General features: G+C 34.5%; 1 protein-coding gene and 1 pseudogene across 3 annotated transcripts in view; both read left to right on the top strand.

Annotated features, from left to right (window-relative positions):
• Positions 1-24240, top strand: part of COL21A1 (collagen type XXI alpha 1 chain) — a 164125-nt gene that overhangs the window by 55530 nt on the left and 84355 nt on the right. The window contains exons 3-9 of one of the 2 annotated variants that reach the window (XM_084889133.1): positions 948-1499; positions 15378-15546; positions 15632-15848; positions 18600-18773; positions 19773-19850; positions 21545-21553; positions 22064-22147. In XM_084889133.1, the coding sequence (XP_084745259.1) occupies positions 948-1499; positions 15378-15546; positions 15632-15848; positions 18600-18773; positions 19773-19850; positions 21545-21553; positions 22064-22147 (1283 nt within the window). Of the gene's footprint in view, positions 1-947; positions 1500-15377; positions 15547-15631; positions 15849-18599; positions 18774-19772; positions 19851-21544; positions 21554-22063; positions 22148-24240 lie in introns of those variants that run through there. The other variant, XM_084889132.1, reaches the window with a different exon arrangement.
• LOC311625263 (tetratricopeptide repeat protein 19, mitochondrial-like) lies at positions 2647-3649 on the top strand (annotated as a pseudogene). Its single transcript has one exon. The product of its transcript is annotated as a tetratricopeptide repeat protein 19, mitochondrial-like (transcript).

The following is a 24240-nucleotide window of genomic DNA, read 5'->3' as shown; positions in this document are numbered from 1 at the left end:
CTTGTCCAGATATAAATTCCACCAGAGTTAGTTTTTTTCTCCAATAGAACTATAAGATGTGCAGATCACACGGTTTCCTGGTTTCTGGAAACAAGAATCTTTATGGAGAAAGAGCTTTATGACTTTGAATATAGATTCACTTGGCACAAGCCAATGTTTTGGCTACATTACTTGCTGAAGATGAGAGATGCTACCTTTACAAACTCATTTTGCGTGTAGTGCAAGAGTGATGGCTTTGGTGATCATGGTTCATTTTAACTTTTATGAACTATCAATATATTGAAGAAAACGGATCTTTTAGTGGTTGCTGAGTCCTAGAGTTGGAAGAAAGTTATTTTTTAATTTCTTTCTCCCTACTAATTGATATATATATATATATTTCAGGTAGCATTAAATGGAACATATTTCATTAATAAATTAAAACAATGTTGGTGTATAGCTGAAAAACAGGCATTTATTTATTTTCACTTATTCAATGGGGAAATAAAATAAAATGCTGCTTTATGATAGGTAACACTTGTACTACAAAGAAATATCTAGATATCATGTCCATATATAGCATGCATATTTTATTCCTTATTTTAAACCTGAATCATTAACTTTAAAAAGAAAATATCAACCAAAGCAATAGCCTTCGTTTACAAGGATTTTTCATGAGCTAAACAGTGTATGTTAATCTTCACAAAGCTGCTATAAATAATTACTATGATCTTTTAAAAAAATCAGCTTTATTTGGGTATAATTGGCATGTAACTTGTAAAATATTTAAAATATTCATTGTAGAGAATAGACATACACATAAATTGGGAAAGAATTCACTTTATCTGGTTAATTAAAAAATCATGCTTTTAAAACTTTCCACTTTTTGCTTTTTATATAAAAAATGCTAACTGCTCACTTTTTTTTAAAATTTATTTTATTTATTTATTTATTTATTTTACACTTAGGTTGTCGTACTGCTCCAACAGATTTAGTTTTCATCTTAGATGGTTCTTATAGTGTTGGCCCAGAAAACTTTGAAATAGTGAAAAAGTGGCTTGTCAACATCACAAAAAACTTTGACATAGGACCCAAGTTTATTCAGGTGGGAGTGGTCCAGTATAGTGACTACCCCGTTCTGGAGATTCCTCTTGGAAGACATGATTCTGGAGAGAATTTGGTGGCAGCAATGGAATCCATACATTACTTAGGAGGAAACACAAGGACTGGGAAGGCCATCCAGTTTGCACTTGATTACCTTTTTGCCAAGTCCTCACGATTTCTGACAAAGATCGCAGTAGTACTTACGGATGGTAAATCCCAAGATGAAGTCAAAGAAGCAGCAGAAGCAGCAAGAGACAATAAAATAACATTATTTGCCATCGGTGTTGGCTCAGAAACAGAAGATGCAGAACTTAGAGCCATTGCCAACAAGCCTTCATCAACGTATGTGTTTTATGTCGAAGACTATATTGTGATATCCAAAATAAGGGAGGTGATGAAGCAGAAGCTTTGTGAAGGTAAGCCTTAATATAATTTGGAAATAAAAAATACATTTTGGCATAGCTCATTTATTTATACTCGTATAGTCGTTTTTCTTTTTTAATTTAATTTTTTCTTTATTGATTAAGTTATTACAAATGTCCTTATTCCCCCATCATCCCCCTGCTCCACCTCCAGTTCTGCGCTCACCCTCACCTCCTGTTGTCTATTTCCATTGCTTATGCTTACATGCATGCATACAAGTCCTTTGGTTCATCTTTCCTCCTTACCATCACTCTCCTCTACCTTCCCTCTGAGGTTTGAACATCTGATCGATGCTTCTCTGTATCTAGATCTGTTTTTTGTTTATCAGTTTATGTTGTTCATTATAATCCATAAATGAGTAAGATCATGTAATATTTATCTTTCTCTGACTGGCTTATTTCACGTAGCATAATTCTCTCCAGCTCTATCCATGCTGTTGCAAATGGTAGGAATTCCTTCCTTTTATGACAGTGTAGTATTCATTGTATAGATGTTCCAAAGGTTTTTAATCCACTCATCTGCTGATGGGCACTTAGGCTGATTCCAAATCTTAACTATTGTAAATTGTGCTGCTATGAACATAGGGGTGTATATATTCTTTCTGATTGGTGTTTCTAGTTTATTGGGGTATATTCCTAGAAGTGGGATCACTGGGTCAAATGGGAGTTCCATTTTTAGTTTTTTGAGGAAACTCCATACTGTTCTCCACAGTGGCTGTACCAGTCTGCATTCCCACCAGCAGTGCAGAGCGTTCCTTTTTCTCCACATCCTCTTAGCACTTGTGATTTTTTTATTTGTGATGATAGCCATTCTGACAGGTGTGAGATGGTACCTCATTTTCGTTTTGATTTGCATCTCTTGGATGATTAGTGACTTTGAGGATGTTTTTATATGTCTCTTGACCTTCCTTATATCCTCTTTCAAAAAATACCTACTTTTCTGTTGTCCATTTTTGATTGGGGTTTTTTGCCTTCCTTTTGTTAAGTTGTATGAGTTACCTATAAATGTTGAAGATTAAACCCTTATCGGAGAGGAGGCCGGGCGCCAGCTGTGGGGATGTCGCCTTCCCTAGTCACTGCTGCTGCTACTGGCAGGTGAAGGTTGTGGGGCTAGGCGCTGGCTGATGTGGAGTGCCTTCTAGCCGCACTCCTGTGGTTCTCGAGGCCCGCCATGTTGGAGGAACTGGGAGTGGGTGGGGGCCTGGGATGCAGAAGAAGATGAGGCCAAGGCGAAGATAATCCAGTGCTGAAGCAAACCAAGTTGAGCATCATGAAAGGTGAGCAAGTAGAGGCTGAGCTAATTTTGCATGAGACGCTTCATCTTGCCATTCGGAGTGATAACAAGAAGGCCATCATTTACACTTATGATTTGATGGCCAACTTAGCATTTATACGAGGTCAGCTTGAAAATGCAGAAAAAATTTTTAAAGCAACAATGAGTTACCTGTTTGGAGGGGGCATGCAACAGGAAGACAATGCAATAATTGAAATTTCTCTGAAGTTAGCCAGTATCCATGCTGCTCAGAATCGACAGGAATTTGCTCTTGCTAGCTATGAATTCTGCATTTCAACTCTAGAGGACAAAATTAAAAGAGAAAAGGATTTAGCAGAACACATTTTGTCAGTGGAAGAGAAAGCCAACACCCACCTTCTCGGCATATGCTTAGATGCTTATGCTGGCTACTTACTGTTCTCCAAGCATCTATCACAGGCACAAAGAATGTATGAAACAGCTTTGCATATTTCTGAAGAAATACTAGGAAAAAAAGCTGCCTGTTTGTCTTCCTTGTATAGACCATTGTGCTAATGAGTGACCTGGCTACCACCCTGGATTCACAAGGCCACTTTGATGAGGCCTGTGCTTACATGCAGAGGGCGTTAGATCTGGCAAGACAAGTAGGACATCCTGAGCTGCATATGGTGCTCAGTGACCTGGCTGAAGTTCTGATGCACAGAGAACGATATGCACAAGCAGAAGAGATCTACCAGGAAGCACTGAAGCAAGCAGAGCTGAAAAGAGATGACGTTTCAATACAGCACATCAGGAAAGAATTGGCCGAGTTGTCTAGAAAAAGTAGATCTTTGACTTAATTTGATCAAGCTCTGAATAACTTTTTGTTGTAGAGAATTTTCCAGTACCAGTGGCACCCAAACCATGGCTTAAATGAGTGATTTTTAACCTGTGTGTTGCAAGATTTTTTTAAAAACATGCAATACCCGACTAGTAAGGGGCACTGACCTCTTTTCCCTTAGGTTCTCAAATAAAAAAATTACAACAGCCAACACAAAAAAATAAAAAAATAAACCCTATTGGAGGTATAATTGGCAAATATGTTCTCCTATGCAGTGGGATTTCTTGTTGTTTTGTTGATGGTTTCTTTTACTGTGCAAAAGCTTTTTATTTTGATGTAATCCCATTTGTTTATTTTATCTTTAGTTTCCATTGCCCTAGAAGCTGTGTCGGTAAAGATTTTGCTTCAGTATATATCTGAGATTTTTGTTGCCTGTGGATTCCTCTAATATTTTTATGGTTTCCCATCTTATGTTTAAGTCCTTTGTCAATTTTGAGTTTATTTTTGTGTATGGTGTAAGTTGGTATTCCAGTTTCAATTTTTTGGCATGTGTCTAACAGTTTCCCAGCACTGTTTATTGAAGAGACTGTCTTGACTCCATTGTATGTTCTTGCCCCCTTTGTCAAGTATTAATTGAGCATAGTGGTTTGAGTCAATTTCTGGATTCTCTATTCTTTTCCATTGGTCTATATATCTGTTCTTGTGCCAGTGCCAGGCAGTTTTGAGAACGGTGGCTTTGTAACACAGCTTGATATCTGATATTAAGATCCCTCTTACTTTGTTCTTCTTTCTCAGGATCACTTCAGCTTTTTGGGTCTTTTTTATTCCAGATGAATTTTTGGAGAGTTCTTTCTATTTCTGTGAAATATGCTGTTCTTATTTTACTGGGTGGTGCATTGAATCTATAGATTGTTTTGGGTAATATGGACATGATGTTGATTCTACAAATCCATAAACACGGTATGTTCTTCCATCTGTTTATGTCTTCCTCTATCTCTTTTTTCAGTGTCCTGTAGTTTTCTGAGTAGAGTGTTTTTTGTTTGTTTGTTTGTGTGTGTGTGTGTGTGTGTTTTTTACCTCCTTAGTTAGGTTTATTCCTAGGTATCTTAATTTTTTTGTGCAATGGTAAATGGGATTGTTTTTTTTAAATCTCTCTTTCTGTAAGTTCTATACACTATTGGTGTATAGAAATGCCATAGATTTCTTGAGATTAATTTTGTATCCTGCTACATTGCTGAATTCATTTATTAAGTCTAATAATTTTTGATGGAGTCTTTAGGGTTTTCTATGTACAGTATCAAGTCATCTGCGAATAAGGACAGTTTTACTTCTTCTTTTCCAATTTGGATGCCTTTTATTTCTTCTTCTTGTCTGATTGCTTTGGCTAGCACTTCCAGTACTATGTTGAACAGGAGTGTGAGAGTGGGCATCGCTGTCTTGTTCCTGTTCTTAAGGGAAATGGTTTTAGTTTTTGCCCATTGAGTAAGATGTGGGCTGTAGGTTTGACATATAAGGCTCTTATTATGTTGAGGTATGATCCTTCTATTCCCACTTTGCTGAGGTTTTTATCAGAAAAGGATGTTGGACTTTGTCAAATGCCTTTTCTGCATCAATTGATATGATTATGTGATTTTTGTCTCTCAATTTGTTTATGTGATGTATCACGTTTATTGATTTGTGGATATTGTACTAATCTTGCATCCCTGGAATAAATCCCACTTGGTCATGTTGTATGATCTTTCTAATGCAATGCTGAATCAGTTTGCTAGAATTTTGTTGAGGATTTTAACACTTATGTTCATCAGGGATATTGGCCTGTAATTCTCTGTCTTTATCTGGTTTTGGAATTACTATGATGCTGGCTTCATAGAATAAGCTTGGAAGTGTTCCTTTCTCTTGAATTTTTTTGGAATAAGTCTGAGAAAGATTGGCTTTAGTTCTTTGAATGTTTGGTAAAACTCCCATGTGAAGCCATCTGGTCTAGAGCCTTTGTTTGCTGGAAGCTTTTTGATTACTGTTTCAATTTCATCAGTAGTTATCAGCTTATTCAGGTTTTTTGAATCTTTCTGATTGAGTTTTGGAAGCTTGCATTTTTCTAGGAATGTGTCTATTTCATTGAGGTTGTCCAGTTTGTTGCAGTAAAGTTGTTTGTAGTATTTTTTACAATTCTTTGAGTATCAGTGGGGTCAGTTGTTACTTCACCTCTTTCATTTCTGATTTTGTTTATTTGGGTCCTCTGTTTCTTGGTAAGCCTGGTAGACATTGATTAATCTTGTTTATCCTTTCAAAGAATCAGCTCTTGGTTTTATTGATCTTTTGCATTGTTGTGTTTTGTTTTGTTTTGTTTTGTTTTTGTCTCTATGTCATTTATTTCTGCTCTGATCTTTATTATTTTCTTCCTTCTGGATACTGTTGGCTTTTCTTGTTGCTCTCTTTCTAATACAAGTTTCAAGGTTAATTTATTACCAGGTTTTGTTTGTTTGTTTGTTTGTTTGTTTTTTGTTAGGTAGGCCAGTAGAGCTATGAGCTTCCCTCTCAGGACTGCTTTCATTGTGTAATGAAACAATCCTATAGATTTTGGATTGTTGTGTTTTCATTGTCATTTGTTTCCAGGATGCTTTTTATTTCTTCTTTGATCTCTTTGGTAACCCAATCATTGTTTAATAGCGTGCTATTTAGCCTTCAAGTGTTTGATTCCCCCCCCCATTGTTTTTATTGTAGTTGATTTCTAGTTTTATGCTATTGTGATCTGAGAAAATGCTTATTATGATTTCTATCCTCTTGAATTTAAAGAGGCTTTGTCTGTGTCCTAATATGTGGTCTATCTTTGAAAATGTTCCATGTGTACTGGAGAAAAATATATATTCTGTAGCTTTGGGGTGAAATATTCTGAAAAGGTCAATTAAGACCATCTGATATAGTGATCATTTAGGATTTCTGTTTCTTTGCTAATTTTTTGCTTAGAGGATTTATCCAGTGGTGTCAGTGGTGTATTAAAGTCCTTTACTATGACTGTATTGCTATCGATCTATCCCTTGATTTCTTTCAGAAGTTGCTGTATGTATTTGGGTACTCCTTGATTGGGTGCTTATATGTTTACAAGAGTTATATCTTCTTGTTGAATTGCTCCATTTAGTATTATGTAGTGACCTTATCACTTGTGATGGCCCTTACTTTGAGGTCTATTTTGTCAGATATGAGTTTCACAACCCCAACTTTTTTCTCATTTCCATTTGCCTGAAAAAGTTTTTTTTCATTCTTTACTCTCAGTCTGTGTGAATCTTTTGTTCTGAAGTGGGTCTCTTGAAGACAGAAAATATATGGGTCATGTTTTCTTATCCATTCAGCTACCCTGTCTTTTGATTGGAACATTTCATCTATTTACGTTTAATGTTATTAATAAGTACTTGTTTTTGTCATTTTTATTTTTTTATTTTATTTTAAAAAATATATATTTTATTGACTTTTTACAGAGACAAAGGGAGAGAGATAGAGAGCTAGAAACATCGATGAGAGAGAAACATTGACCAGCTGCCTCTTGCACACCCCCTACCGGGGATGTGCCCCCAACAATGTACATGCCCTTGACCAGAATCAAACCTGGGACCTTTCAGTCCGCAGACCAACGCTCTACTGCTGAGCCAAACCGGTTTTGGCTGTTTTTGTCATTTTTATTCTTAATGTTTGTGTTTCTTCTTGCCTTTCTGTGTTCTCCTTTTACAACAGTCCCTTTAGAATTTCTTGGATTGCTGGCTTGGTGGTAATAAACTCTCTTAGCCCTTTTTTGTCTCTGAAGCTCCTGATTCCACCTTTATTTTTGAATGATAGCCTTGCTGGGTATAATATTCTTAGATACAGTCCCTTGCTTTGTATCACTTTGTATATTTTATTCCATTCCCTTCTGGCCTGGTATGTTTCTGTTGAGAAATCAGTTGATATTCTAATAGGAGATTCATTGTAGGTAACTTTCTTTCTCTCACTGGCTGCCTTTAAAATTGTTACTTTGTTGTTGGTGTTTGCCAATTTAATTATGATGTGTCTTGGTGTTGGTCTTTTGGGGTTCATCTTGTTTGGGACTCTATGTGCTTCTTGGACTTGTGTAGTGTTTTTTGTTTTGTTTTTGTTTTTTTTCCCATTATCAGGGAAGTTTTCTATCATAATTTCTTCAAGCAGGTTTTCTATTCTTTGCTTCTCTTCCTCTCCTTCTGGCAGGTATCCCAGAAGAGGGAATTCAGAGTTCCTACAGCCCTATTATGCAAATGTTGTTTCATTTTGTGTTGTCCCAAAGCTCCCTTAGGGCCTCCTCTTGCTTTTTAAATTTTCTTTCCAGTTGTTGCTGTGTTTTTGTGTTTTTTCCTACCTTGTCTTCTAATTCGCCAATGTAGTCCTCAGCTTCTTTTAGTCTACTGTTTAAGCCTCCCATTGTGTTCTTTATTGCACCTATTTCATTCTTCATTTCATCTTGGTTCCTTTTCATGTTGGTGACATTCTCATTCAGCTCCTTATAATTCTCATTGAGTTGTGTGTGTTTATCATTGAGTTGTGTGTATTTGTCACCCAGCTAGCACTTCTAATACTATGTTGAATAGAAGTGGAAAGAGTGGGCATTCTTATTTTGTTCCTGATCTTAGAGGAAGAGCTTTCAGTTTCTCACCTCTTGCTTTTAAAATATTTTCTTCAAGCAGGTTTTCAAAACATAACTTTAACAAATTATATTTGTTAGCTGTAGCTTTTCATATATGGCGTTTATTATGTTGAGGTAAATTATTTCTGTACTTATTTTGGTGAGTGTTTTTATCATGAAAGAATGTTGGATTTTGAGAAGTGCATTTTCTGCATCTATTAAGACAATTATTTAACTTTTATGCTTTATTCTGTTAATGTGGCATATCATATTAATTGATTTCATAGGTTGAATTATATTTGCATTCCAGGGATAAATTCCATTTGGTCACTTTGTGGGATACTTTTTGATATGCTGTTGAATTCAATTTATGTGGAGGATTTTTGTATCTATATTCATGAGGAATGTTGGCTTGTAGTTTTCTTTTTCTGTAGTGTCTTTTTTGGGGGGGAGGGGGTTGGTACCTGGGTGATGATGGCTTCATAAAAAAGTGTTTGAAAATATTCCCTCCTTTTCAGTTTTTTGTAAGTGTTTAAGAAGGATTAGCATAATTCTTCTTTAAATATTTAGTAGAATTTATCAGTGAAGACATCTGGTCCTGGGGTTTTTTTCTTTGCTGGGAGGTTTTTGATTACTGATTCAGTCTCCTTAATATCTGTGAAAGTTTTTTGTTTTTTAATGATTCAGTCTTGCTAAGTTATATATTTTAGGAATTCGTCTATTTCTTTTAGGTTATCAAATTTGTTAGTGTAATTATTGCAGTTTCTTATGATCCTTTTCATTTTTGTGGTATCAGTTGTAATCACCCCTCTTTCATTCCTAAGTTTTCCATTTGAATCTTCTTTCTTCCCTCCCTTAATCTAGCTAAAGTTTTGTCAGTTGATCTTTAAAAAAAACACACACAATTTTGTCTGTTTTACTATTCTCTATTTTATTTATTTTTACTCTAATCTTAATTGTTTTCTTCCTTGTGCTAATTTTGGGCTTTGTTCTTTTTCTAGTTCCTTGATGTGAAAAGTTGGGTTGTTTACTTGAGATGTTTACTTTTCAATATAGATTTTTATTGCTATAAATTTCCTTCTTAGTACTGCTTTTGCTGCATACCATAAGTTTTGTTATGTTTTAGTTTTACTCAAGATACTTTCTAATTTCTCTCTTAATTTTTTTGATTCAGTGATTATTCAAATAAGTGTTGTTAGTTTCCACATATTTTTGAATTTTCCTCCTAACATTTCTAGTTTCATTCTATTGTGGTTGGAGAATACACATGGTATCATTTCAATCTTCTTAAATATGTTGAGACTTGTGTTTTGACCTAACGTGTTTTTTTCTTGGAGAATGTTTTGTTTGTGCTTAAGAATGTGTACTTGCTGCTGTGTGGTGGTATGTTCCGCATATATCTGTTAGATTCATTTGATCTGCAGTGTTTTTCAAATCCTTTATTTCCTTTTTGATCTTCTGTCTGGATGTTCTACTTATTATTGAAAGTGAAGCATTTAAACCCCTTACTATTATTATGTTATTGTATATTTCCCCCCTCAGTTCTATCAGGTGTATATGTATCTTTAGAGTTATTATATATTTTACTTCTTGCTGGTGAATTGACCTTCTTATCATTATATAATGTCCTTCTTTGTCTCTTTCGACAGTTTTATCTCAAAGCCTGTTTTATCTAATATAAGTATATTTTTCCTATCCTTTTACTTTTTACATGTGTGTGTCCTTAATGATAAAGTACATGTCTTATAGATAGTATCTTATAGATAGTTGAATTTTGGTGTTTTTAAAAACCCATTTAGCCAGTCTGTATCTTTTTATTTGTGAGTTTAATTTATTTACACCTGAATTAATTACTGACAGGGAAATATTTCATATTGCTCTTTGTTATTTGCTGTCTTATAGCCTTTTTGCTGTTCTTTTCTCGTGATTATGTTTCATTGATTATTTTTGTAGTGACATGCTTTGATTTGTTTTTCACTTTCATTTGTATAGGTTTTTTTTCTTTGTGGTTTACATGGGGGTTACATTAAACATTATACTGTTATAAAAATCTGTTTTAAACTGATAATATCTTAACTTTAATCACATACAAATACTCTACATTGTTGCATCTACCTGCCCCTCTCACACTTTGTTAGTGATATCACAAACTACATAATCTTATATGTGTCTCCATTAACATTTTTACAGTTATAGCTATTGTTTTATTGTTTATACTTTTATCTTTTAATTTTTATATCAGAATTAAAAGTTATTTACATACCACCTTTATAGCATTTTAATATTCTGAATATATACCGTATTTCCTGGCGTATAAGATGACCCCTTAATTTTACAGTTAAAACATTTTACAGTTTAGGCCTATATTCGCTGTATAAGACTACCCCCAAGTTCAAAGAAAAGACTTACCTTGCAGTCAAGATCTGCAGGCAATTTTTGTGCAGTTTTGGTCTTTTGCCCTCGATTTTCGGTTGACTTTTTTTTGTTTCAAAAGTCGTATTATACGCCAGAAAATACGGTATGTTTATTTTTACCAGCAATTTTAATACTTTTCAGTGCTTTTCTATTGCTATTTAATATTCTTTCAGTTCAACTTTGTGTACTTCCTCAGCATTTCTTGTAAGACAAGTCTAGTGGTGATAAACTTCATTAGCTTTTTTAAATCTGGGAAAGTGTTACTTTCTTATTCATTTTTTGAAGGACACTTTTGCTAGTTTATACTATTTTGGTTGGTAGTTTTGTTGTTATTGCTTTGTTTTTGTTTTAGCACTTTGGATTTATCATCCCATTTTCTTGTGGCCTGCAAGGTTTCTACTGAGAAATCCACTGATATCCTTGTCATAAGGAGTAGCTTTCTCTTCATGCTTTTAAAATTCTCTATTTGTGTTTAGATGTCCATTTTCTTTCTCACACTTGAAAATTTGTGGCTATTATTTTTAAAATAAGCTTTATCTCTTTCTTCTTTTGTTACTCCCATCCTATGTATATTTGTCTAGCTGATGGTATCCCATAGAGTCTTTTAGGATTTTCTAAATTTTTCTCATTCTTTAAAAATGTTGTTCCTCTGCCTGGATAATTTCAATTGACCTGTCTTTAAGATTGCTGGTTCTTTTTTCTCTTTGATAAGTCTGTATTTAAACCCATGTAGTCAGTTTTTCCATTTGGTCATTGTGTTCTTCAGCTCCAACATTACTTTTGGTTCCTTTTTATATTTTCTGCCTCTTTGATTATATTTTTATTTTGCTCATACATTATTTTCTTAAATTTATAAAGCATTTTTTATGATGGCTATTGTGAATTCTTTGTCAGTAATAGACCTCCCTTCATTTAGAATTGGTATCTGGAGAGTTATTTTGTTCTTTCGAATGGGTCATGTTTCCCTGTTTCTTTGTCTATCTCATAGTCTTGTTTTGGGATCCACACATATGAAAAAAGTCACCTCTCCCAGCCTTTACCAACTAGCTTTGTACAGGGGAGTCTGACACCAATCTGTCTGGCTAGAAATTCTGTGGGCCTCTGAAACCTTTTTAAGGAGGTTTGGGGGGATGACATTTCGCTGGGCCTGTGTGAGTAATTTCTTAATTAAGGAGGCTTGCTGGTTTCTTTTTCAGGCGCTCATCTCTCACTCCCTTTGGTGTCTCTCTGCCACGCTTCAAGTTCTCTAGTTCTTTAGCCACAACTTCCCCACTTTTCCTTGTTCTCAGTGACCTCCAGGCAGCCACATATGCTGGTTTCCTGTCAACATTCTTAGGCAACACAAATATCATCCTGGCACCCTTTGAAAAGCTGGAATACTGGAGTCATGTTCCCCTCATTTCTCTTCCTGTGATGGTGAAGCCTCAAGTAGTATGTCTTCTCCTGTTCACGCTGAGCCATGCAGCCACAGCAGCCCACCCCTCACTCCTCTTTGTTCTCAGTAGCCCACAGGCATCCAGGTGATTCTGATTCCTTTATGTTTCAAGTGAGGTGAGGCAGATACCAGTCTCTTGGGCAGCCTTCTGAGAAGCTGGAAATTGGAAGCAAACTCTACTTCCTTCCCCCCCTTTCCCCTCCCCCTTCCTGGGAGATGTCACAAGCTAGGGCATTCTCTCTTGGCACCTATTTGTGTAGGCATTTGTTTGTGGCGTAAACTGAAATTATAACTGTGTAGTCAACCATTTGTGAACTTAAATCTTCCCTGTGTCCTTTATGCCCTTGCTCCTGAATGCACTATTTGTTTACCTAGATTATTCTATCTATCTATTGTAGGTGTTATAGCAAGTTCCCAACTGAGTTTCTCTTAGCACTTGCTTTTCCTGGTACTTAAAATTATAACTTTCAAGTTCCAGTTTTTATTTTTAGTTTCCATTCCCTTCTCTGAATGTGGTTGCATACTTACACATATATTTATTTTTTTTCTACGCAATGAGAATGTTAATTATTTGCCCATTTTATTTTCCCTTAAATTTATGCAAAAATTATTGGTTGGTAATCAAAATAGCATTTTTCTTTTCAGTTCCCATGAGTAAGGTAACTTGATATGATACGCCTTTCACTTTTCTGGGAAACTAGTGTCTCAAATGATGTGGAAATTTTTATATGGTTGAAATGCTATTATGCTGTCATACTGTAGAAATGTTGTAATATTTTCAGATTCTTCCAAGGCCCTCATATAACATACACATTGAGCATGACTGCTTATATTTTATAGTGCAGCTAACAGAACAAAACAAGAATAAACTTCACTAAGCATACCTTAAAGTAGTCACTTTCTTACATACTGATTTCAGAGAGGAAGGGAGAAGGAGAGGAATATAGAAACATCAATGATGAGAGAGAATCATTGATAGGCTGCCTCCTGCACTCCTCACACTGGGGATCGAGTCCGCAACCCAGGCATGTGCCCTGAGTGGGAATCGAACCATGACTTCCTGGTTCTTAGGTAGAAATTCAACCACTGAGCTAAGCAGACTGGGCTGTAAGGGTATCTTCTGGTTCTCCTTGTAGATGAGCAAATTGGGAAGAAGGTTATTCCTCCAAAAAATTATTTAAATACATTTTCCCTGAAGAGATGTGCCTTGTTAAACATGAGAACATGGCTATATTGTGGCTGTTAATTTATATCCCTGATTTCACAAACTGTCACACTGCTTTCTATACATTTTGGGGAATTATATTACAGTGCAAAGAATTTTATTATTGAAAATGATGGATGTAATGTGTGCTTTATGCCCTGTGCTCACATGCAATTATGGAGTTACAAAGCACTTTAGCCCACATCAACACATTTGATCCTCAGACAATATGTAATCATCACCTTGGAGGTGATTACATATTCTCACTTCACAGATTAGAATCCAGGGTTCATGAGAGTTTATGAGAGATGCTAAATCTCAAGTTCTTGTATTAAGTTTGAGCTCTTGGCCCAGCATCTTATAACTTCTCATTTATAAAGCAAAAGCAACTCAAAGGTGCAATTGAAATCTGAATATTCTTACGATGTAATGTTAAACACATTTTCTATTCAGCTGAACTTTTTCTTTTGCAGTTCTAAATCAAATGCATCTGAAGTGATTGTTTTGTATATCTGCCTCCTAAATAGTGCCTCATTGTGACAGGAAAATTTTAATTTTATGCATTGGTTTATGATTTAAACTGTATAATCAAATATCCTACTTCTCATGCTTTTGTATGGAGGGATTAGCTAGACCAGCTCTTTTTTATCTCTCTTCCTGCTTTCTTTCACTCTTTACCCTTGAATGAGAAAAAAAAGTTTTTGGATTAGTGAGTTTGATAAAAGTAATTGGTAGACCACAAGTGATCTTAGTGGGCAGAGCCTGCCCCTGAGGTGGGGTAGGAATAAATCAGCCTTGCATTACTGGGAAGGAGTTCCTCATGAAACTCATGGAATCACACCTCTAACCAACACCTTCTGTTTGCCTGATTTACCTCTCTCCTCATGAGTCACCTCCAAGCTTACCAGAGCAAGAAGGATGTGGTTGGGTTCCTTCAGAATTCACATCTTAAGACCTGAGAGAAAAAAATAAATACCTCTCTTCCCAGGGAAACATCCATCTGATTTTATTTATATCAATCCTTTATTTCCAATATTCTGTGGTGTAAGTTATGACTGTACATATTGGGCTAATGAAATTCATCTCATTACTTTTTATGGTGTTATAAATATGATGCCTTCTCCTTTCCCTAATGTTATGTAAGAGAGTGATCACTTTAAGGTATGTTTAGTGAACTTTATTCTTGTTTTGTTCTGTTAGCTGTGCTATAAAATATAAGCAGTCATGCTCAATGTATATGTTATATGAGGGCCTTGGAAGAATCTGAAAATATTACAACATTTCTACAGTAAAACAGCTTAACAGCATTTCAACCATATAAAAATTTCCACATCATTTGAGACCCTAGTTTCCCAGAGAAGTGAAAGGCATATCATATTTTATTACATAGATGACTGTATAGTACAAACTATAATTCTTCTTGTTAAGGAAATAGTTTTTACTTTTTTTATAAATGATTATTATAATATATAATGTAGTTAATCATAGAAGAGATAATAGGCCCGTTTTTAGAACTTTCATGAACAGAAAAAACAATTAAGTTTTTTCCAGAGTGACAGAACCAGTGATATTTCAACTGTAGAATTATAAACTGCTAGAACTGGAAAGGATATGTAGAACAATACTTTTTTTTTTTTTTTTTTTACCCCTCAATGCTAGGAATGCAAGAAAGGAATCTTAGAATTCATTTAGATCCAGGAAATTTCAGAGTTACCCAAGGTCATGTGACTAATTAATAGTAAATCCTGGATGAGAATCATAAGTCCTATTTCAGTATCCTTCTACTCCTCCAGGTATTAGGTTGTTCCATATTCAAAATACACAGTAACATAAACTTCAGCATAATGTTCAAAACAATCCATTAATAAATGTTCCTCTTGCATTTCTGTGTTAACGTTTATCCCCGTTTAATGGGAGAAGAGTCAGTTGAAACCTCACACTCAAATGCCAAGAAACTTTTCATGTTTTCTCAGAAAAATACACTTACATCCATTAATATATATTTGCATACCTATATATATTATACTTCTTATATTCTGTAATATCCCCCTATTAATTTTCTTTTCTTATTAAAGCATTCCATGCTTAATCAACATTTACTTCTTTTGCTTTTGATTTATAGAATCTGTCTGTCCAACACGAATTCCAGTGGCAGCTCGAGATGAGAAGGGGTTTGATATTCTTTTAGGCTTGGGTGTAAAGAAAAAGGTTAAGAAAAGAATCCAGCTTTCACCAACAAAGATAAAAGGATATGAAGTAACATCAAAAGTTGATTTATCAGAATTCACAAGGTAAATATGTGTTGATATATATTTTTTAATATGTCTATAGCTTTGTTGAGAATTCTTTAAGCTTATTCATGTTCTTTTTTCCCAGCAATGTTTTTCCAGAAGGACTTCCTCCATCATATGTATTTGTTTCCACTCAGCGATTTAAGGTCAAGAAAATGTGGGATTTATGGAGAATTTTAACCATTGATGGAAGGCCACAAATAGCTGTTACCTTAAATGGTGTGGATAAAACATTACTATTTACAACGACCAGCGTGGTTAATGGCTCACAAGTGGTCACCTTTGTTGACCCTCGAGTTAAGGTAAAGATGCCTGGATATGATTATGCTATTCATGAGGAAACACTGTTAGGTTAATGTGTATTGGGGGAAGAGAGCTATAATTTTAACATGACTGGAAAGATATCAACTTCAGATTTCAATGTTGCTTTATTGAAAAAAAAAAAAAAAGCAAAGAAAGGAAATTCTTTTTAAAAAAATATTTTTTATTGGTTTCAGAGAGGAAGGGATAGAAAGCTAGAAACATCAATGATGAGAGAGAATAATTGATTGGCTGCCTCCTGCACACCCCACACTGTGGATTGAGCCCACAACCTGGATATGTGCCCTGATCAATAATTGAACCGTGACCTCCTGGTTCATAAGTAAAAGATCAACCACTGAGCCATGCCATCTGGGCAGGAAAATTCTTTCTTAATCCATGTGGAATTTAGGGTGGGGGGAACTAACATTTTTTAATGTCTGCTACTAGGTACCGGGCACATTGAATTATAATATCCCCCCAAAGAAGAACCTGTTGTTCCCATTTTACAGACAAGGAACCAAGGTTCAAAAAAAGTAAATTCCTACTCAAAGTAACAGAGCTAGTTAAGTGGTGACAATAAAAAAATTGAATTCAGGTTTGGTTATTTTCAAGGTCTATGTTGGTCTGTTTTACATGGCCATTTCTCACAAGATATTGAAATAAAGACATTTGTTAGAACATTAAGTACGGGCAGAAAATGGATGCAGAATTCACACTAAATATAAAGATATTTTATTCCCCACGAAGGGATATATATATATATTTAATAAAACCGATAAACTAAAAATAAAAGTATATTTTCTAAGTCATGTGTTCTGAATACAGATGTGATGATAAAGGCAATAAAGTTTTGATATTTATTATAATTATGAAAGCTTAATGATGTAATATATAATTTAGGAAATGTACAAAGTCATATGTAAAATTATGCATTTATATAATTTCTTCATTTGGTAAATAGATTAAATTTGTAAAAATTGTTGTCTGCCATTTTCACTAAAGGCAATGTTCTAGGTTCTGTGAAAAAATGAAAAATAAATAAGACATTTTTCTTTCCTTCAAGGAGCTTGCTTATAATGAAAAATTTAAGGCTTCTGATATCTAATAGAAGTATAGCATAGTTAGCAGAGTGTGGAGGGAAAATTGGATTCTAATCCAAAATATGAGAAAGCCTTCATACATGATACGGTTTTTGGATTGACCTTGAAGCATGTTTGTAGAGGATTTTTATGGAGAGAGATAAGGACACATTAGGTCAGTGGTTCAGTATTGAATAGTCATGTGTTGTACAATTCAGAATTTTTATTTAGAGAATGGAAATTTGTATCCCTGTGTTTGGAGCATAAGATACATGAAAGAAGGGACTAGCAAGGTATGCGCTCAACTTGTGGGGACCTGGAAAGCCACACAAAGGGGTATGGACTTCATTCTGCGGATGACAGGACTCCATTAAGAGGTCTTGACCATAGATGTGTCACGGTGGAAGAAACTCTCCTCTCTCTTTTTTCTTTTTTCTTTTATAAGCAATACTTTAAAGTCTGTCTTGGAATTGTGTTAGATTCTGGGAATAAGAAAATAAGATCAGGCGTGTTCTGTGAGAGAGATTAATGGAGGTATGAAGGATAGCCTGGAGAGGGAAGGGTTTGAGATAGAGATATGTTTGAAAATTATTCAAATAAAGCAAGCTACTCATGAGCCTAACTCATGGCAGTGGGAATGGACATAAAGAAGTGAATTTCAATCATGTTTAGGAGACATATTTAGTAGAACTTTGCATCTATTTGTTATTGACACTGAAAGGAAAATGGAGGTAAAGAAACTTGTTTTGGTTTAGCAATTCAAGATACTATGATATAAGGGCAATAGGGATAAAAAGAAGGTTTGGGGGGTAGTTCAAGTTTGTTTTGTTAACATACTCTGTCAGGATGATTGTGGGACATCCTGGCAAATTATTCTAGCAGTATTGGAATTATAGGTACCATATGTTGATGTAAGTATGGGAATTAGTTCATAGAAGTAATAATTGACCTGTGAGAATGGATGAGATAGTCAAAGGGAAGAAAGAGTGAAAGATGTCAAGGACAGTCCTGTGGGGAATGTCTCATTAAAAGACAGGTTGTGTGCCGAAACCAGTTTGGCTTAGTGGATAGAGCGGACCTGCGGACTGAAAGGTCCCTGGTTCGATTCCAGACAAGAGCATATTCCTTGGTTGCGGGCACATCCCCAGTGGAGGGTGTGCAAGAGACAGCTGATTGATGATTCTCTCTCATTGATCTTTTTAACTCTTTATCCCTCTCTCTTCCTCTCTGAAAAAAATCAATAAAATATATATTTTTTAAAAAGGCAGGTTGTGGAAGAGGGGTCCTCAAAGAGTATAAGAATGAGCAATTGGAGAAGAAATGATGATAATCAAGTGGTTTGAGTCATGGAAGTTGAGTGAGAATATCAAAGAGGAGTAAAAAAGATGAGGAGTGAGAGAATCATTTGGATTCAGAGATTAGGACCTCATTTGTGACTTTGAGTGAGTTGTTTGACACAACTACTTGGGAATATGGAATAGAAACTCTGGGGATTAATAAAATAATTGATGAGTGGCATTTGAGACCCAGCTTGGGTTAGGAACAATTTGTACATAGTATAGCTAATTTTGTGTGGTGTGATTTATGGTTGACAGCAAAGGAATGAGCATGAAGAAAATAAAAGATTGTTAGGAATTTTACTTATGAATCTTCTATACTTTCTTCCTATAGACATTGTTTGATGAAGGCTGGCATCAAATCCGTCTCTTAGTAACAGAACAGGATGTAACTCTGTATATCGATGATCAACAAATTGAAAACAAACCCTTACATCCAGTTTTAGGGATCTTCATCAGTGGCCAAACCCAAATTGGAAAATACTCTGGGAAAGAAGAAACTGTTCAGGTGGATAAATAATTACTTGCTTTTTGCATTTTATAAAATGGAGCTTTGCTGTCCTTCCTGATAGTATTTATCACATTTAACTTAATTGTGAATTTCTTTAAGATACTTAAAAAATGTGGTTAGTTCAATAGTGAAATTGTGTGTTTTTGTGTAAGTATGAAAAAGCAAAATTAGACTTATTTTATTTTATAAGAATACTTAGAAAAATATTCCTCTGGGTTCAGGGTAGAATTCTTATTATCATGAAACATTAATTTCATGTATACTATCCCAGGAGAGGCATAGATTAAATAATGAATTTGGAAAAGGCAATGTGATTAGAGTTGTAAGTAGCGTTATAAACATTTCTTTACCCCTGTGAGGATAAAATTAAATTAATGCATGTCAGGGTTTTTCATGAACAAAACTAACTTTTTCAATATCTCTTTAACATGGACTATCTATGTGTAGGTTGAGAAGTGTGCATATAAAAGTCATTTCCTGTAAAAACCTCTATTTGAAAAGTCAGGCTTTCCCACTCCTTTTATTAAGGGAAGGCTGCACATTTAAATGTGTGATTGCACATGTGGTCTCTATATATTAATGTTACATGTCCATTTATAGTAAGTATTTAAATAGTAACAGGTGTTGGGCGTACTCATCACATAATATTCCATGCCAGAAACTAAATCTCTGAGACTAAAGATGGTTTTGGAGCCACCCTTTTGAACTGTCCTAGAAAGTTCTCTCTAGACTAGGTTTTAATCAGGGGTACTAAAAAGCTCCACTGGGTTCCTGAAGGAAATCAGAGATTTATTTTTGGTGCTAGGGTTTGCATCACATCTTTAATACTATGTGCTAGGTATTCAACATTTATTATTTTCATTTTTTTTAGTTGAATGCTGTGATTTAAACTTTCTATGATTGCTAACTATATTGGCTGTTTCTGTGTATCTGAGTTGTTCTTATAAAACAATTAGCTTGGCCTCAACTTTTACTTGATTGGGTTTATGTTCCTAGTTTGATGTCCAAAAGTTGCGAATCTACTGTGACCCAGAACAGAACAACCGGGAGACAGCATGCGAGATTCCCGGATTTGTAAGTAGGATGGATTATTTTTTCCAAGTGTTGCTTTAGTACTTTCAAAGACATAAATAAAAAGCAGATAATATGTGAGTTTTAATTTAATGTATAGAGTTAATTTTTTTCAATTGTCAAATAAAGTTATATTGATGAAAACATATTTTGAAGCTCATAATTGAAATAAAATTTTAATATTTCACTGTGTAAGTATGAATGAAAGACCACAAGAAACTGTTTTTTCCACATCATGTCTGGTTGTGACTATCCTAATATTCATGAGAAGCAGGAGTAGACTTGCTCTAGAAAATTATAGGATATTTTGTCTGAATATCTTGTGTGAAATACATTTCTGTTCTTAATTAAATTTATAATTAGCATATTATGCATTATAGTTCTGGAGCAGGAAATGATTCATTTTCCTGATCACCAGCACGTTTTCTCAAACAATAGTATAGCTCTCAAAACATGTAGTTTTATTTTTATTGTTGTTACCTACCTAAGATTTTCTTTTATTTGGCTATTTTTATTAATGTGTTAAGAAAGAAAAGATTATAAGCTAAAATGTTACAAAGTCTGATTATATATACAAAGGCATATAATCAATCTATTTTCCTTTAGGCAAAATATGGTATGCAGTATTTCTGCTATTGCAAATAATGTATAATGTAGTAAAACTTTTTGACAATGTGGGTTCCCAGTGATATTTGAGCCCTATTTGAGCTCTTTTAGTTTATATAGTCATGCTGTCATAATCTCCTTCTTTTCTATTAAACTGAATAACTTATGAATCCACGTGTTCCAAAGTCTTGGGGACATTAAGCAAGATAATTAATGGCTCTACAATAAACTCAAAGATGGAACCTTTTATAAATGATTCATTATGGGCATTCTAGATAGGTAATTGCTTAAACAATATACCTTTTAGATACTTATAATTTAGAATATACATCTTTACTAAACATATTGTTGTTGCATTTTGACAGTCCATTGTACATACTTTATTTATTGATTTATGCATCATTGTAATAACCATTACCATTTCCCTTCCATATAATAAATGGCAGATTTTGAATTCTCACATTCAGTTTTTTTTTGTGTGTGTGTGTGTGTGTGTGCATTTTTGTCTCCTTCCTTCCTCTTAGCCGTGATTTGGTGTAACTTGTTTGCTTTTTGTACCTTTATTCCCACCTTCTCATTTTCTGATATAATGTTGTATTATTTGGAAAGATTATTAACCGGTCTCAAATTGTGACTTATTCGGTAAGAAATATGCTGTTTAGGGAGAAGGTCCCCTGGAGTGCATGAAATTTAATTCATGCTCTTTAGGACTGGTTAGATATGTTTTGGCTTTTTTCTCTTGTTCTTAAAGGATTTCCAGTAAGTTCAAGAAAGCATATAAATTCCACATTTCCACATTGATGTATTTTTGTTTCTGCGTGGTCATTATATTAAGCAGCTTTGGCATTTTAATGTTCTCCTACTCTTTATTATTGTTAATTTTCTTTGTTTATCCTACTATAAATGTAATAATTGCATGTAGATATAAGTAATTTTTTAGGATAGTTGCAAATAAATATTTTAGCTCTTGCTGGTTTTGGTGCTTCAGTCTTCTTTAACCTGGACCATCAAATATCTTAAAATTAGGAAGATAATTTAGAACTTAATTAAAAACATATTTTCAAACACATTTGTTACTGTTTTTCTTTCAGAATGGTGAGGTAAGCCTGGATTCTATTGTTTTTCCTTAAGGTAATATTTGCATTGTGGGAGTGTTTAGCTTCCTTCCATCAACTGTAAGTATTTTAGATACATTACACCTACTTTTTAAATGTAGTTTGAATGTATTTAGTATTCATACCTTTTTGTGATTGGGAATTTCTTATTAGGTTAGGCCTGTGGTCCGCGAACTGCGACTCACAAGCCACATGCGGCTCTTTGGCCCCTTGAGTGTGGTTCTTCCACAAAATACCACTACCTGGGCAAGTCTATTTTGAAGAAGTGGCGTTAGAAGAAGTTTAAGTTTAAAAAATTTGGCTCTCAGAAGACATTTCAATCGTTGTACTGTTGATATTTGGCTCTGTTGATTAATGAGTTTGCCGACCACTGGGTTAGGCTAAATAAAATATACACATACATACGTACATATATATATATATATATATATATATATATATATATATATATATATATGCATCTTCCCATGTTTATTTCACTTTTTGTCTTCGTAGTGTCTCAATGGTCCCAGTGATGTAGGTTCAACCTCAGCTCCCTGTGTTTGTCCTCCGGGAAAACCAGGACTACAAGGCCCCAAAGTGAGTAATACCAAAAATGCTATTTTATTTATTAAAATACTCAAATAAGAGCTTCCAAATTTAAAGCTTCCACAAAATTCCAAATCACCAATGACCCTGTTGTGAAATTTTCACTAATGATTTAGAACAGTTTAAAACCCGAGTGTTTGTGACCTTTTAAAAAGCGTATTCTGGTCCATATTTGTCTTTAAACCTAAAACTGATACCACTAGCCCGCAGTAGAGTGAGGGAGCAATATTAGTTAGTTTGCTTGTTTATCTGTTTGCTCCCTCTCTGTCCCCCTCCCCCAACACTGCTGCTAGATCCCAGAAAGGTTCTTACAACTTGGTAAAAAATTAAGAAAGGGACCTTAAGATATGCTTGAAATTCTTAAGTGTCTAAGATCTTAATTTTTCAAAATGATTTTCCAACAGAAAAATGGAGAAAAATTTAAAATTGATTTTAACGTTGTGTTGGATGTCTAATTCTAAAAATGGAGGCATGTATTTATTTCACCTAATCATGTAATAATTACATTGGGGAAGTATGTTTGCAGCCGTGAAGTACATACTATTTTATAACCAGTTTATTTTTTACATTGCAAAATACTTTGATATGTTCCTATGTAATTAAATATGAATGACTAAGTTTTTAAGTTAATACTGCTATAGCATCAGAGACATAGCCTAAGATACTGAGAATGGTCTGTTCACTATAATGTTTTTAATACTATTTTAAAAATCACCTAATAAAAATAATGTAACTTGAAAGCAAGTATGACTCACTAGGGAGAAAATGTTTTGTGTATTGATCATCTATTATTTGAGATGATTATAAATTTTTTTAATTAAATATGAATTATTTATATTTAGATGGAATTTTCTCTTTTTGAAAATATATTTTTATTGATTTTAGAGAGGAAGAGAGAGAGAGCTAGAAACATCTATGATGAGAAGGAGTCATTGATTGGCTACCTCCTGCACGCCCCTTACTGGGTATCAAGCCCACAACCCAGGCATGTGCCCTTAACTGGAGTCAACTGATCCTTCCTCCGATGGTCAAATGCTCTATCCACTGAGCCAAATGACTAGAGCTAGATGGAATTTTCTTAGTATTTCAATCACCATGACTAAAAAAAAAATCTTAGCTTCTGGATTGCTGATCTAAGATAATTTAATTCTTCTGATCTTTTATACATATTTCTCCCATTCATTTTCATATAATAGTTCATGAAATACTTCAAGCATAGCTGTTAAAAACCATAAAGAAATGAAATTTAAGAAATAAAAGTTTACATTCAATATTTCATGTAAAGTGAATCTATTTGGTTTGGAATTTGACTTCAGTATATTATAATTAATTTACCATACTACTGTAAACTATTTTTAGATTGCTTTTCAGGAAGTTAACCAAAGAATTCTTTAGTTCAATTAACTCCGTTATTTAGGATGCCTTGACATTAATGAGAATTACCTATAAATGTTCCAAGGAGACTATACCTATAAGATAGCTTGCTGTGACCTACCAACAAACTTTGTTTTAAAACATATTTACAATACTGAAATGTTATATATAAAAATGATTTGATCTGGAGGAGATACCATGTGGAAACCAGAGTTCCATGTTGCCTATTCTGTAAAAGCCCAGAGTGCTTTCCTCACTCTTAATGATTCTGGTCCCCCCAGGGTCTCTAAAGGACTGTCTACTTTTGAGAAGGAATCAGATGCTTTTGAAGTTTTCTGCTTCTTCATTACTGGTTCATTAGAGATCTTGTAGTGTCACTGTTTGTTATTCACCTATGTTTCTATAGCAGAGTTTTAGAGCACCTTTGTCTTATCTGATATCCAGTATTTCTAGGTTTCACGTGTTCCTCATTTTCGTTCTCTTTTCTTAGTCATAATGTAACCCCATTGCCACCTATTACTTCAAGTGAAATTGCAGTTTTCCACCAATCTTCAAGTTGGCGTGCCTTCTTGATCTGCTTCCCATTTTCTTCAGAAAGTCTGGCTGGAAGAGAGGAACACACACACACTTCTCCATCCTTTTAAGGCTCTTTCCTCTGGAAGTGGTTCCTTAGCCACATCAGGGACCTGTATGTGAAAAACAGAATCCCT

This window comes from Pipistrellus hanaki (genome assembly GCF_964339955.1).
Source record: "Pipistrellus hanaki genome assembly, chromosome: 7".
Lineage (NCBI taxonomy): Eukaryota > Metazoa > Chordata > Mammalia > Chiroptera > Vespertilionidae > Pipistrellus > Pipistrellus hanaki.
Note: the sequence above shows the minus strand (reverse complement) of the source record. Positions and strands in the feature narration are given on the sequence as shown.